Genomic DNA, 14402 nt, shown 5'->3' on the forward strand with positions numbered 1-14402 from the left:
ATATATATATATATATATATACTTTTTAATCCTATCCTTTTAATCCCTTTTGTACCCCCCATCCCTCGTGAGCTACTGTTGAGGTGTCACCTGTTGCAGACAGTTACGGGGCTCACTTTTCTCTTCTTTTCCCTTTATGGTGAATTCAGACGACGGACCGAATCCGGATGTGGCGGGACGGACGGCGCGTCACGTGACCTCACAGCAGCGATTCCCCTCGTCCGCGCGGCTCGCAGACGGATGACCCCAACCTGTTTCTCCCATCGGGATTCTGGCAGGAGAAAGCAGATACTTTAGTGTATTAGCTCGGGGTTTCTGGCAACCAGTACACTTTTCGTCTGCTCGCGGCATGTCCTCCATGGTTCGCGGCACCTTTCCTTCCTCCGTGGTATGGTTTCATATCCGTGGCTCGCGGACAGCTTCATGACTGGTCCGCATCATCTACGCTTGAGCATGGTTTACTTAGTTTCCGGGGGCTTTGTTCTCAGGTGATTAAATACGCAGAAATCACTTTTGGTGGCTCGGGAAATGTCGCCGCCGTCGTTTGAGACGCGAGATTATTAGCTGTCATGGTGGTGAAATATTCTAACGTCTACAACCGGCGACGTGCCGCTTCTAAAAAAGGATGGGAGACGCGTTCAGAAGTTCTACAAGAGGGGAACGATGTAGTTGAAAGAATATTCTGCCAGCAACTCCCTTTTCTACTGAAAGAATAACACTCATCGTTCATTTGTCCCAACGTGACAGACATCGCAGCCAATCTTCGCTTCTTGCGGGCATCCATGTTGAACACTCTCAAACCGGTCTGCTGCCAGCGGGCACAAGTGAGCGCCGAATCTGCTGTCGAGGGTAATCCGGCTGTTTTCTCCTAGGACACCGTCCGTCATGTGGATGAGCCTGCAGGCGGATTATCCACGGATTAGCCGTCCGCGTCCACGACAAATTCGGATTCGGTCCGTCGTCTGAATGCACCATTAAGAACCACATAAGAAAGTACTCCGGGTGATAAAAGTTGATGCAGAGTAATTTTACTGCGTACCTCGGGTTATGGCTTTGGCGCGTAGGTAATACAGCAGATTATACTGCTTTTTAACCTTCTAGACGTTGCATGATAGATTAAGTTAGACCAGCAGCTGCACTGTCTTTACATGGACTAAGTTGCAGTATAGCCTGCACGGGCACTGCGGCCGAACCCATCACCACGCGCCACGGTGGTTATGGTGCTCTAATGCTGATCCCGAAGGTCGCCGGATCAAATCCCGGCCACCACAGCCGTGTTTTCGCTGAAGGCGAAAATTATTTAGACCTGTGTACTTTTTAAGGTGCACGTTAAAGAACTCCAGATGGTCGATATTACCGAAGCCCCCCACTACGGCATCCCTCATAATCAAACCTCGATTTTGGGACGTTAAACCCCCCCCCCCCAGCCTATTTATTAACCAATCACTGTGGCCGTAGTGAACTTCTAATTGACGAAGATTTTCTTAAGGTCCCTGAAATGCATACGGAATGTTTCGCGCCTTGCGTATTGCAAAAGACATCATACTGAGCCTCCTTATTTTTTTTTTCGAAAAAATCATTTCTTGGTCTGTGTATTCGTTTTTAATTTCCGTATGAGACAACATATTGTTATTTGTAATTTAACACATCTATATCGCATTGATTGATTAATATGTGGGGTTTAACGTCCCAAAACCACCATATGATTATGAAAGACGCCGTAGTGAAGGGCTCCGGAAATTTTGACCACCTGGGGTTCTTTAACGTGCACCCAAATGATCTGAGCACACGGGCTTACAACATTTCCGCCTCCATCGGAAATGCAGCCGCCGCAGCCGGGATCTGAACCCACATTTATATCGCAGTCTGATCTGTCTGATGTGCTCGTAAACTGTCGCTTCGCTACTCAGAAGTGCACCAGCTTCTTTTAAAAAAATCTTTCTTTTTTCTCTCTTTCTCTTTCGCGGCTTTCAACTATGGCTGCGAGAGCTGCTTGGACTGACGACACTGTTTAATGTGAATAAACAAAAAGTGCCTGACAAATTTATTCAGAAAAAAACTCATTCTCAAGTACTCAATACAAAGCGAATATTTTCCAGCCTGATTCCGCTGTAGGTAAGACTAACCGGAGTATCCTGGCCCGCGGCAATAATAATCGAAAAAAAAAAGAAAAAAAGAAATGAGTGCGGCTGCATCGACGCCACTTCATTCATACTTCCCATGGGCAGACAAAACGTGCCACAAAGTATACGCAGGTGAACAATTAACTGTCTCGCACTGACGAAAACGGCACGACACGTTTCTGAGGTCCCGGAGTTTGCGAGGTGATAAGCTTCTGAGCACCTAGCGGCGAAGTATAGAAACGAAATATGTAGGGGGGTGGAGGATGCAGCGCTGGTCAGTTCATGCACAGTGGCCCACGACGTCTCATCCTGCGTGCACGCCCACCCGAAAAAGCACATCTCAGATCGCAAGCCGTCTCCAACAGCCACAACGCGCGCATAAGGTGAGTGCCGTATTGCGCCTGACGTCGGTTACGAGCGGAGACAGGACGCGCAGTCTGAATTACCGATGGTCGTAATTCGAGCGGACTGGGGTCGCGTCTCCATCCGCTACACGGCCAAATTGCATTCAGTAGCTGCAAGGTGACCAGCACGAAACGACGGTGAAATCTGTCATCGCCGTTAGACAAGTATATGCAGCGCTAAGCCAGCAACAAGAAGTGACTAGGTTCGACTTTTTTTTTTTTTCATGGCTCACATTTTTTTTTCGCATGATTGTTTCAAGACTAACTCAACAGATATGAATCTTGTCTTAGTTATTTTTTGAAGTTCCGTTCAGCCTACGACTGAGTATTCTGAATCGAACTTGGAAAACTGGTGAAGGTTTTTCTTCTTTGTAATAATGGTATTCTATGCATTTGAAAACGAATACGGTTGTTCGAAGCGCACTCAAGTGCAAAACAATAACTTATTTATTCGAAAATGTAAAGGATACAAGAGCTATGTTCATGAAGTATACATTTTCAGTGCACAACCAAAAAATAAGTGGCCTACGTTTGTGCATCTCAATTAGAATAGCCAGTTTGCATGAATTTTAAAAGAGGTGTTAGAATCCCGCCGCAGCCGGGATTCTAACCCGCTAGTCGCGGGATAGAATCCCGGCTGCGGCGGCTGCATTTCCGATGGAGGCGGAAATGTTGTAGGCCCAAGTGCTCAGATTTGGGTGCACGTTAAACAACCCCAGGTGGTCGAAATTTTCGTAGCCCTCCACGACGGCATCTCTCATAATCATATGGTGGTTTTGGGACGTTAAACCCCACAAATAAATCAATCAACCAGTTCTGTTCGGAATAATCTTGCTGTTGACAGAATCATGTGCGATTGGCATCCACTAATGCTGACCTGGGATTAACTACGATCCATTGAGAATATTGCATGCTATAATCAAAGGCCTACCGAGATCGCTCTTAACACAATAGTAAACATATAAATCGTTCGGAGTTAAAACATGGCGTATATTGGTGTCGCGGGTTTGCCGAGTCCGCCACAATGCAAGGCAAGTTATGCGTATATCACCCCAGCTCACGGGTATCGTAATTCAAGACATGCACAGTGGCGAGCACTGTTAGAGTGAACACGGCTCAGCGTGGCAAACGAGCACGCCGCTTTTGCTATACTTAATACGGTGGTTTTGGGACGTTAAATTTCGCATATCAATTTGGTGCATGATGGCCTAAGCTGCCTATGCACCATAAAAACCAAACCAAACCCACATATTAATCTTGCTGTACTACATGCAAGCGACACCGGCGCTTGGCTACTACGTAACGGCGCGTTCAAGCTGTGTATAGCCGACAACGTAAAGCAGCTGCCGTGTGCGCATGCGTCGCTACATTTCGGTGCGCAAGTGTGCTGCAGCACAATTGCGCTGCGCGGAACACGGCCAAGCGCTCGCGTGTTCACCCCAACTATGCTCACCGATGTCCGGCGGTGGCCGCACTGTCAATGTCGTCGTCGCTTGAGGAGGTACAGCGGTGAGCACTGTTAGGGTGAACACGCGAGCGCGTGGCCGACGGCACTATCAGCGCCCCGTTACGGTCATCACTCGAAACATTGCGCATGCGCATCACGCCTGCCACGAAATAATTGTTCCGCCGCGCGCATGACGTCATGAATGCACTTGTTCGTCGTCTGCTAGCCGCATTTTTGTTTTCTAAGCCCATGCATCTTGCATTTTAAGATTTCTTTAAACATTTGTACTTGAACAGAACAAGACAAAAAACTTTTATATCTATGGGGGCGTGTCTATTCGTTCCCTTCAAAGTTGCGCATGCAACGCCGTATATAAAGCAACCAAACATGTTTTGCAGCCGTTCATTCTGTCGCCAGATCGTATTATGGCTAGGGTTCCTGATTATGAACGGCGCTCAATTGTCGATTTTTCCCTGCAAGGTTATTCCCAGTGGTATATTGGCGCTTCAGTTATTAGGCCCCTTAAGACTGTGAACAGGATAACTCAAGCCTACAATAATGAAGGTCGCATTCAGGATGCACCCCGCGTGCCCGCTCTAAAGCTACCAAAGACGATGAAGACGCCCTCATAGTTGCAGCTGCTGTTCGTAACCCTTTCTTGCCAGCCCGAGCAATACGCGAGGACATGGATTTGGACGTTTCGGACACCACTGTTCGACGTCGCCTGCGTACTGCGGGCCTTCGCAGTCGCGTCGCAGCGCAGAAGCCACTACTAACGGCAGCACACAAGGACGCACGACGGCAGTTCGCTGAGTTGCACAAAGCATGGACATCAGAAGAGTGGGTCGCGTCATCTTTTCGGATGAGTCCACGTTTCCGACGCGACAAGACCAAAGATTGCGTGTTTGGAGACTACCAGGCACACGGTGAGGCAAACGTCCTGCTTTGAAAAGCAAATGTTTTAGTTAACGTCAGAATGCCACGCAGGAACGACCCAGACAACGGGCAAGGTGTTTCTGCCAGTGGGAGATCGAGTGCGAGAGTGTGGAGTGCTGTTTAAGGATATGGTTTAGGGCCCCTGCAACGTATACGTGGACACTTATCGTCGGAACAATACTGCAACATTTTGAACAATGTGCTGTTGTCATATGCAAGCAGTTTATTCCCAGACGGTAATTACCTGTTCCAACAGGACCGGTCACCATTACACACGGTGCGGGCTGTCAAGAAGTTCCAGGCGGAGCAGCACATGCAGCTACTGGAATGGCCTCCAAAAGGAGCGGACCTGAATGAGATAGAAAACATGCGGTGTCGTCTGAAAGCTTCGTGGGCAAGGAAGCCCCTTTATTCCGCGACTTCGGACCAGTTGTGGGCGCAAGTCAGCAACGAGTGGGAAAGGCTGAAAGCCAATTGAGAATATGTTCGATCACTTTACGACTCGTTACCATCCAGAATAGCTGCCGTCGTTGCTGTAAGTGGTAAAATGACTTGCTATTAGATTTTTTCATGTTTTTATATTTGTTCTCATGGTTTTGTTTGACTTGAATTCCAAAAGTGCAATTTTCTTGAATTAAAAGTTTGATAATTATCCCTCTTACACTCGCTTTTTTCCTTCAAGCGCCAATCTTCAATCCAGATTAACCTTGAAATGCAGAAGTTATCTGCTCAGCGAACAAGAAATGCGGCTAGCAGACGACGAGCAAGCGTATCGATGACGTGTTGCGCGCGGTGGAAAGTGTTTCGCAAAGCACATGCGCAGCATGTGCAAAGTTTCCAACGATGGCTGTTACGTGGCGCTGATAGTGCCGTCGGCCACGCGCTCGCGTGTTCACCCTAACAGTGCTCACTACTGTACCACCATCTATGACTGGCGTGATCAGTTCATCCCCGTGTTCGCGGCAGCGTCTTTTTCCCCATCTTCTGAGAAGCGTTCGAGATGCTGCAGGGCCTTTGCAATGAAAATAATCTTCGCAAGTGATTGCGCCCAAATGTAATGCTTTTGCTGTTTTCAATGACTGTATCTGGCTTTCATGAAACCGGAAAAGGAGGTACCCTGACCGAGGAGACACTGTTTCCAGGTTTATCGTAACAAGCAAAGGCTTTGCTGGGTACACCGTGGAAACAGGCCTGCCCCTTTGCCACTGGGCAAAGCACACAGCTATGCGATCGTGCGATACGCGCTCGTAAGCATTCGGCCACTTTGTGCCAGCGTCCGCAAGGTGGTGCAACGGGAAGTGGCACGGCTTGTTGTTCATTTTAAGTTTTGTTTAACAGTACGAAGCAGCGATAGTGACATAATCAGGTGTTTTTTTTTTCTCTGGAGTAGCTTCACAGTAGCAGTAATCACTTTTGTAACATAACGCAGTATCTGCTAGCCTTGTCTACCATCCTTTAAAGCTGACCCGACAGAATGGGGTGTGCTCTACTACTGATAGGCGTCTTTCTATACGTCATGAGCAACTGGACACACGTGTACAGTTACGCGCGTGAAGTTGTCGCATACTTCGCGCAGCACTTTTTTTTTTCTTCTGACGCCCACAACTGGGAAAGGGCATCTCCCATGTTGTTAACCCGGTCATGTGCTTTCCGTGGCCACATTATCCTCCTCACAAACTTAATTTGATCAGCGCGCCGAACCACATGCCTCCCTCCTGGCGTGTTTGCCTTCTCTTGGAATCCAGTCTGTCACTTCTAATGACTCTTACTCACCAGCATACGTACGGTTTGCTACCATATGCGATACGTGGACAGATAATCTACAGTTAAACGCTAGCGTTCTGCTATCGTCACACTGGCGCGTATGTTCATGGAGCTCTTGCTGTGAATGCCATGCACGTTACAGAACACGCTACTCTACAGCAACGCTTACACGTTCGATTGCCGTTTCAGATGAGCCTTGTAGTCGGTGACCTTGACAATGACGGCGAGGGAGAACGCATTCTCATCGAGCCTTATCGTGAGTACGTTTGTGCTTGAGAGAACGCTGTGGATTTGCTGCCCTAGTTATTCGAACTACACCCAGCCGACGAATATTTGCTATATGCACGAGATTTGCGAGAAAAAAATCAATTCGTGCTTAGCCTGCCGGAAGCAATTAGATTTATCAGTCTGCATTTGCGTTTGTGACCTACTGTTATCCATTATATGAGATCTTTCATGCATTAACGAAGCTGAAGTTTGCTTTCACATATATCTCCAAGACATTTGTACCGGAGGCACAGTACATAACACTAAACTTTTCTGGGGTAGCCTTTGAAATTATAGCGATTCCCTGTTGAAAAGTTCAAGTGACTCATTTATTTTATTGTTTCATACAAATACCGGCCCTCGATTCTGTTTAAATTTAGCAAAAATCAAGACTTCCAAAAAATTGTTCAACAATCAAGGCTATCATTCCTAGCCTCGCTCAAAAGTAGATACCACCATTCTTTAGGTAGAATATTGGTGAAAGTTCGACACTGTATTATGTACTATATAAACGCGCACCATAATAAGTGATAGCTTATGATATTTTGCTTGTGGGTCATAAACTAACAAAAAACATTGCCGTCCTATTTGCGTGTCAATTCCCTTTACTCTCATAAACTCACCTTTGAATATTTTGATCTTACGTCTTCGCAGCAAAATTATGTACGTGAACGTAATTTAACTTTTCAACGTCCCAGATTTTAACGATATATGTAAATTTCTGGAGCCAAAACAAAATAGTTGTGACCATTTGCAAAGTTTTCGTCTTTAATGTTAAAATCATCTTTGAATAGCATTTATGGTTTACACACGTGTTTTTCTATGAAAGGGGCCAGTCTGTCTTCGAGTTGTAAAAGAGAGCCCACAATGTACCGAAATAAAACACTTTACAATATCGTGCCCGAGAGCAACTTCGTATCGCCGAACTATTCTGAGAAGTTTGGCTCAAACACTGGAGACAAAGGTTTGCCCTTAATTGGCGAACCTTCATTTTTACGTAAATGAAAAGGATCTCAACAGAAGACACACAATTAAACGGTTTTTTTTTTCCTGTTGCACGACTAAGCCGTATCACAAAGGTGTACCGCGTGGTGACGGTGTCTGTTGTGATATAAAAAAACTGTTAGTGCAGAACTACGTGAGCCTCGTCTGCGTGCTGCGCCAATTGCGACATCGTCGGTCACGTACTCCCATATGAGATTTGAGACAACTTGGCTGGTTATCCTTCATGCGCAGCTCTGGCTTACACACTGAAGGAGGTCACACGTAATGATTTTTTCCCCTCTACGCGCTACAGAAGCTGGGTCAGACGTGCGGTGGGCGTGGCGGCTCATAGTGCGACTCCGCGTTATAAACACGCGCGCGTTGCTGGACAATCCAAAGAGAAACCTAACACACCTGTGCCAACTATTACGTCACTGATATAAATGACTGTTTTATGAAATGTTGATGCTTGAAAAGGAGTAAAATAAAAATAATAAACTGGACCAAATGCGCTAAAAGTTACGACTGCGTACACAATAGCTGCGCCGACCAAGCCTGGGAAAAGTAAAAGCTTATTCAAGTTTGAAAGCGCGAAGTCACCGCCAAAAAGCGAAAATTCGACCCTGCACGTGGCGGACAACGCGAGCAAAATTCGAGCAGAACATGCCTGGCTCGCAGCGCGCGCTCATTTCGTTCAACGTGCGAGCAGCCCATGGCCGACCTTTCAGTGGTGCCGGTGGCGAGATCTCTTGCCGCTTCGTGAAAGCAGTGGATGTTCAATATTACGGCGCGTGGCTTGAATCCAGTCCAATCGTTATGCATATGCGCCCCAGCCAGTCTACGAGAGTGCGCGTACACGTGTACTATTTTCAGAAAAATATACCGGGCCAAGTCTCGGTTCTACTCTACATCCTCACCCATCTGGGCTGCGCTGTCTCCTTGAAAGTACAAAAAAGAAATTAGGAAGAATCTGTACTAAGTTATTGGAGTAATTACGCCGTTCCTTAACCCCTCAATTTCTTCAGTGCGCTTATTTTTGTCTTCCCTTTGCTTTCTCATATTTTATGTCTGTCTGTCTAATCTCTGCCTATGGCGTTATCCACTCAAGTAGTCATTCGCGAGAAAAACGCCTGTTTGCATGTGAAGACACATTCCTGCGTTTGTCAATCATGCCACTAAGCCAATAGCAGTGTATCACCACCTACGTTCTATTCCAGCTACGGTGGCTGCAGTTTCGATGGAGGTGCAAATGTTTTATGCCCATGTGCTTAGCTTTAAATGCACGTTAAGGAACCCCAGGTGGTCGAAATTTCCGGAGCCCTCCACTTTGTGTCCCTCATAATCAGGTCGTGGTTTTGGGACGTTAAACCCTAGATTTTTTCATTACCTACCTATACTTTCTGCTTCTAACAATTATATACCAGGGCCACACTGGTTTTTTTTTACTATTCCTACTGTTTCTCGAATTTCCTTTAGCAATAATTTTCCATATTCGATGCGCCTTCTTTCTATTCTCCTCGACTATTAGGGCTGAGGAAGCATGGGTGCTTAGACGCTATTTATGCAAGCAGTTGCTGCCCTGACAAATACATTTAAGTCCCCTTGTAAAACTCGGAATTCGCATACCTTGGACCTATCATTGTTTTATTGCCTAATATGGAACAAATTACATGCGTCTAACTCTACCCACAGGTTGTGCGATGGTTTTTTTTTTTGAGGCTCACTCACGAAAGCTGGTGCATTCGGTAAATAGATGTACTTACAAGGACATTCTTGTGTCTCCGATCTGCGGCCGATGTCCTTAAGGGCCCAGCTCGTATCTTAGTGTCCTTGCTTGCCATAAGGCTGCTAGGCGCTTTCACCAAGAAGCGCGGACGACTTCGTACGACAGGATCAAACAGCTGCACAGCACCAAATAACGAAGACAGGGGAACATAAAAAACTGAACTAGCACTGTTTCTGACTTTTTTGCCATTTAGTTTTCACCTATTCAGCCCTCTGGTTCTTTCTACTTCGTATTTCATTTATTAGTGGCACGCAGATTTTTTTAAGGTGAAACCAACTGGCCCCGCCTTGACTCTCCCAGCTGTGCAGCTACTTTACCATGCTCACTCCTCGCAGAATCCTCGTCCCTGCTAAACTCAGAGACAGCCCTGCTGTTTGTCTCCGTGGCCATCCTAGCTGCGGTGACCGCCTGCTGCTGGTGCGGCTTCTACGCTGCCTCGAAGCGCAAACAACTCTATGCCTGCTTTCACCAGTTGCACGCGCCAACCGAAGGGCCGGATTCGACTCGTGGCGCAGTCCAGGCGCCGCGGCCGTCGTCCGCTCACAGCCAAGCCTACGCGCACTACCTTCAGCCGCACCTGAACGCTGGCGCAGCACCTGCTCTCCCGCCACCCCAGCTGCACACGTCCCTTGAAATGCCCTCTCATGCACCGGGCTTCAAGCATATCCACGATGCTTACGCCTCGTAATGCAAGCTGTAATGCCTACCCTCGTGTCATGTGCCAACGACCGAATCACTTTCGGCTTGTTTTTATTGTCATTAGTATCTTTGTTCATTTTACAATTGCGGCAGGCTTTTAGTGTGTGGAATATTCAATAAATATAACTGCAACTCCTTTCATCGCGCTCTTCCTACGTCTAAATGTTAGCATATAGATAGCGGTGTGTTGCACACATCGGTACCACTTCTCGGTGCTGGGTAAGCATATATGTATACGCAGGCTGCCAGCGGACGGCTGCATGTAGCTGAATGTAGGTCTCGCGTTTCTCGTTAACTAACGGTAATACTAGCTTGTAAATAATTTTAATAAGCACGATAAAAATTTATTATACGTTTTCCAGATGATCCACACGTCCTTGCAGCTTGTACTTACTGCTAAAACGCATTGTTATGGCTACAAAAACGTCCAGACCCTGAGAGTGGTAACACACAAATTCAAAAACATTTTTCTCACTTAAAACAAAATAGATTTGATAAAACTTTCTGATTGGGTTGCCAATGAAGGTTGCTACTAAATCTGCCATTGAGCGTGTATTTAGTAGGGCCGCCTCGATGTTTAATTTATGGCCGAACATGTGCAAAAATGAACATTTTTCCGACTTTGTTGCCACCTGTAAACTTTATTTTGTACTGTACACGCCTGAAATCGTTTTGGTCTACAGTAAAACATTCTGTAAATATGCTAATGTCAACTATGATGTTTCCTCTAATGTTGTATTCTTATGAAAAAATCCACAATACGCACCAGACTTTTTATATTCGAGACCACATAAAGAAAGCACGAAAAATTAAAAGCTCGTAAAAAATTTTTCAAGTAAAACGCCTACCATTGTTCTAAAGGTAAACGTTTGTCTTAACCTCATTTAAGAATAACAGATTTTTCGATGACATGTTTCACGAGCTATGGTTTTGAGCTTTCTGAAAACAATCAAATGAGGCTTGCGGTACTGGAATTTTTTTTCGCAGAAAATGTTTTGGGGAAACACGTTTGGCTTCAGGTAGGTAGTTCTGATTTTTTTTAAGTAAACAAAAGATGGTCGAGCGCCAATGTTGGGACAGTTGGCGTGGAATGACTCTCTAATATTTAACACATTCCGGGGTCTGATGTTGCGAGTTTTAAAACATCGAGTTTTGTACAGGCCTGAACAGCTGAGAGTCGTTCGGTATTCCTAGTTTACATGACCGAACTGTGCTATTTTCAAAAAGTGACGCCTGACAATAAAAAAACTAATGCACCCCGTTCTAAGCACATTTTGGTAGTCCACGAGTACTTGTACCAATTTCAGGTCAATCATTTTGTGACAATCCGGCTTTCCTCCTGCGCCTGCTCTTTCATTGGTGCTTCTGACGTTTCTGCCACGCTCGTGTTTCTGAACGCGTCGCCTTCGGTGAACTTGTGCTTTCGATGATCGGTTTCCGTCGCCACAAACATCCGTTATGCCGACTTTTCCCGATGTTCTCCTGCAGCCCATTTTAAAGAGTTTCCTCGGTTTTCTTGTATTTGCTTTGTTCACCTTAGAAGCACTAGCATTTTTATTCTGTCGTGCTCTAGGCTGTCTCATTCGCGGCTGTGATGCTCTCTTGGCCTTCTTCGCTGTAATCTCTGAATTGCTGAGCTATACGGAAGTGGTAGGCGTCACACTATATGCCTCCTGTCACGCCTTCCTTCAGGTGTGTCGCGAACACAGGACTGGTGCTGGCCACAGGACTCGTGCTACCTCCAGCCGCAGATGGTCCAAGAACTGATGTAGTTCCGTCTCTGAAGAATGAGTCTCGTTGGGCCTTTGTGGTGAGATTTGTTGCTTGTAATGTTCATCCACAATGTCAGTGGGGATCACCTTGTTCAGAATCTCGAAAAGCCTTGCAGCGTATAAAACCTCCGATCATCCTATTGCCTTGAGACCTCTCACGTTTATAGTCACCATATCTAGGAGATTCCTCCTGGTGGCCACGTCAGTGTAACTTCGTACGGACTTGAGCATTCTAAAGTTCTCCAAGTACATCTGCTCTATGACCCTTGTGTTTCCAAAGTGGTTGGTCAGAATTCAGATGGTATCTGCATGTGAATAATCCGTCACCTGAATTCCCTTGATCAGTTTGGCCGATGATCCTACCAAAAATGATTTCAGGTATTGAAATCTTTCGACGTTCATCAGGCCGGTGTTTGTACAGACTGCATGCTTGAACACGTCTCAGAACGGCTGCCACTGTAGCACTGCTTCGTTAAAGTGAACCAAGTTAATCTCCGGTAGTCTTGAAGCATCACTGATGGAACGATTTCCTGAAGCCGTACCTGGAGTCACATCATCGTTGGGTATCGGTAAGCCTCGGTCCACCATCCTTTTAGGCTGAAATTGCTCGATGTGATACGAGAAAAGGGGCAGCATTGTTGCTGCGTTGTCTTCATACTCCAAGGCCGATAGGTAGTTCTCAGATGTTTGCTCGTCCGTGAGGAGTCCTTCCGGTTGTACGTTGACCCGGCGTAGTACGCCGTTGCAGTTCTTCAGTCGGTCGTGCAGAAATTGAAGCGTCGGGGAGATAAACTGGCCCGATGCAATGAGTTCACTTGTCTCGTTATGGAGACGCGTGTAAAGCTCGTGGAACCAATCGATTACCCATGATCTAAACCATTCCTAGCCGTTGAAGTCTTTTTTGTTGCCGGGTCGCTTGGATAAGAAATGTTTAGGGTTTCTCGGCATAATAAAATGTCTCAGGAAGCCTTCCCGTGGGTAAGACGGAAAATCGAGGGACTTTATTGCCCAGAGCACCGTTGCAACTCGTACATTATTGGCCGTTCCAAATGTCAAGTCCCGCACAAGCGCCACGCCCTCCACGCGCTAATCACTCCATCGTCATTTTATTCTAATAATTAACAATAGGTTCCAGAGTTTTCGAAAATCCTTCGACAAAACGGCAGTAGTGTTCAAGGAATTGCTGAACAGCCTTCTTATCGCCATGATGAGGGTACTCGGCGACGGCAGCCAACTTCTTCAGATCTGGCCACGCGCTGAGCCCCTCCGGGCTCACCATGTGGCCGAAAAACTTGAGTTCCTGGTAGCTAAAGAAGCACTTTTTGGGCTTGATTGTAAGGTTTGCTCTCCGTATCCCAGTGAGAATTCTTCTAAATGAACATTTCTTAGCGAACTCCCGCGAGTTGACCGTATATCTATTTATGTATCTATCTATCTATCTATCTATCTATCCATCCATCTATTTATGCCCCACCGCGGTGGTCTTGTGGCTAAGGTACTCGGCTGCTGACCCGAAGGTCATGGGATTAAATCCCGGCTATGGCGGCTGCATTTCCGATAGAGGTGGAAATGTTGTAGGCCCGTGTGCTCAGATTTGGATGCACGTTAAAGAACCCCAGGTGATTGAAATTTCCGGAGCCCTCCACTTCGGCGTCTCTCATAATCATATGGTGGTTTTGGGACGTTAAACCCCACATATCAATCATTATATATCTATCTATCTAGCCACCTATGACTTTTAGCTCTCCTAGCCGTTTGGATAATGGGACCTATACCGATATTGGTATGCCATAGCATGACCGTACGACGGGCATAAATGACTAGTTATAAAATGAAAATCATAACATGTGTGTCATGAATGTCATGATTTACGTTTCATGGTATTGCTGCATGCCCTTGCGGTGGTTTCATTCACATGACATATCGCAAAACTGGTATGGTATGACGTAAGTGAGAGACCCTCACGAGGAAATCATGACATGCGTGTTATGTAAGAACATGACTACATTCCACGCTCATGATGCGTTCGTGGTCATTTCGCTAGCTTCACATGCACCAAATTTGGAATTACGTGACGTGAATGGATGATGAAGTTATATGACTGGTGCAAACTTGATATTTATAACATGCGTGTCATGTAAGAACATGACTACATGTCATGCTCATGATGCCCTCGCAGTTGTTTAGACAACCTCGCATATATCAAATCTGGTATTACGT

At 46.2% G+C, this 14402-nt stretch overlaps 1 protein-coding gene across 2 annotated transcripts; it reads left to right on the plus strand.

The window, feature by feature from the left end:
• The first annotated feature begins 2309 nt into the window (after positions 1-2309).
• On the plus strand, positions 2310-11123 carry LOC119177064 (uncharacterized). 2 transcript variants are annotated; one of them, XM_037428435.2, is made up of 3 exons: positions 2310-2506; positions 6864-6930; positions 10047-11123. In XM_037428435.2, exons 1-3 carry the CDS (start codon positions 2387-2389, stop codon positions 10397-10399), a joined length of 540 nt encoding a protein of 179 aa, XP_037284332.1. In that variant the 5' UTR covers positions 2310-2386; the 3' UTR covers positions 10400-11123. The 2 variants fall into 2 exon arrangements, with proteins under 2 accessions (XP_037284332.1, XP_037284333.1); XM_037428436.2 differs by lacking the exon at positions 2310-2506 and adding an exon at positions 2572-2730.
• Positions 11124-14402: the final 3279 nt, after the last annotated feature.

This window comes from Rhipicephalus microplus, chromosome X, assembly GCF_043290135.1.
Source record: "Rhipicephalus microplus isolate Deutch F79 chromosome X, USDA_Rmic, whole genome shotgun sequence".
Taxonomy (NCBI): domain Eukaryota; kingdom Metazoa; phylum Arthropoda; class Arachnida; order Ixodida; family Ixodidae; genus Rhipicephalus; species Rhipicephalus microplus.

Coding starts and splice junctions, on each gene's coding strand:
- LOC119177064 (XM_037428435.2), top strand. CDS start 2,387: ATGCAGCGCTGGTCAGTTCATGCACAGTGGCCCACGACGTCTCATCCT. Junction 2,507..6,863: donor AGCCACAACGCGCGCATAAG/GTGAGTGCCGTA, acceptor TTGCCGTTTCAG/ATGAGCCTTGTAGTCGGTGA. Junction 6,931..10,046: donor CATTCTCATCGAGCCTTATC/GTGAGTACGTTT, acceptor CACTCCTCGCAG/AATCCTCGTCCCTGCTAAAC.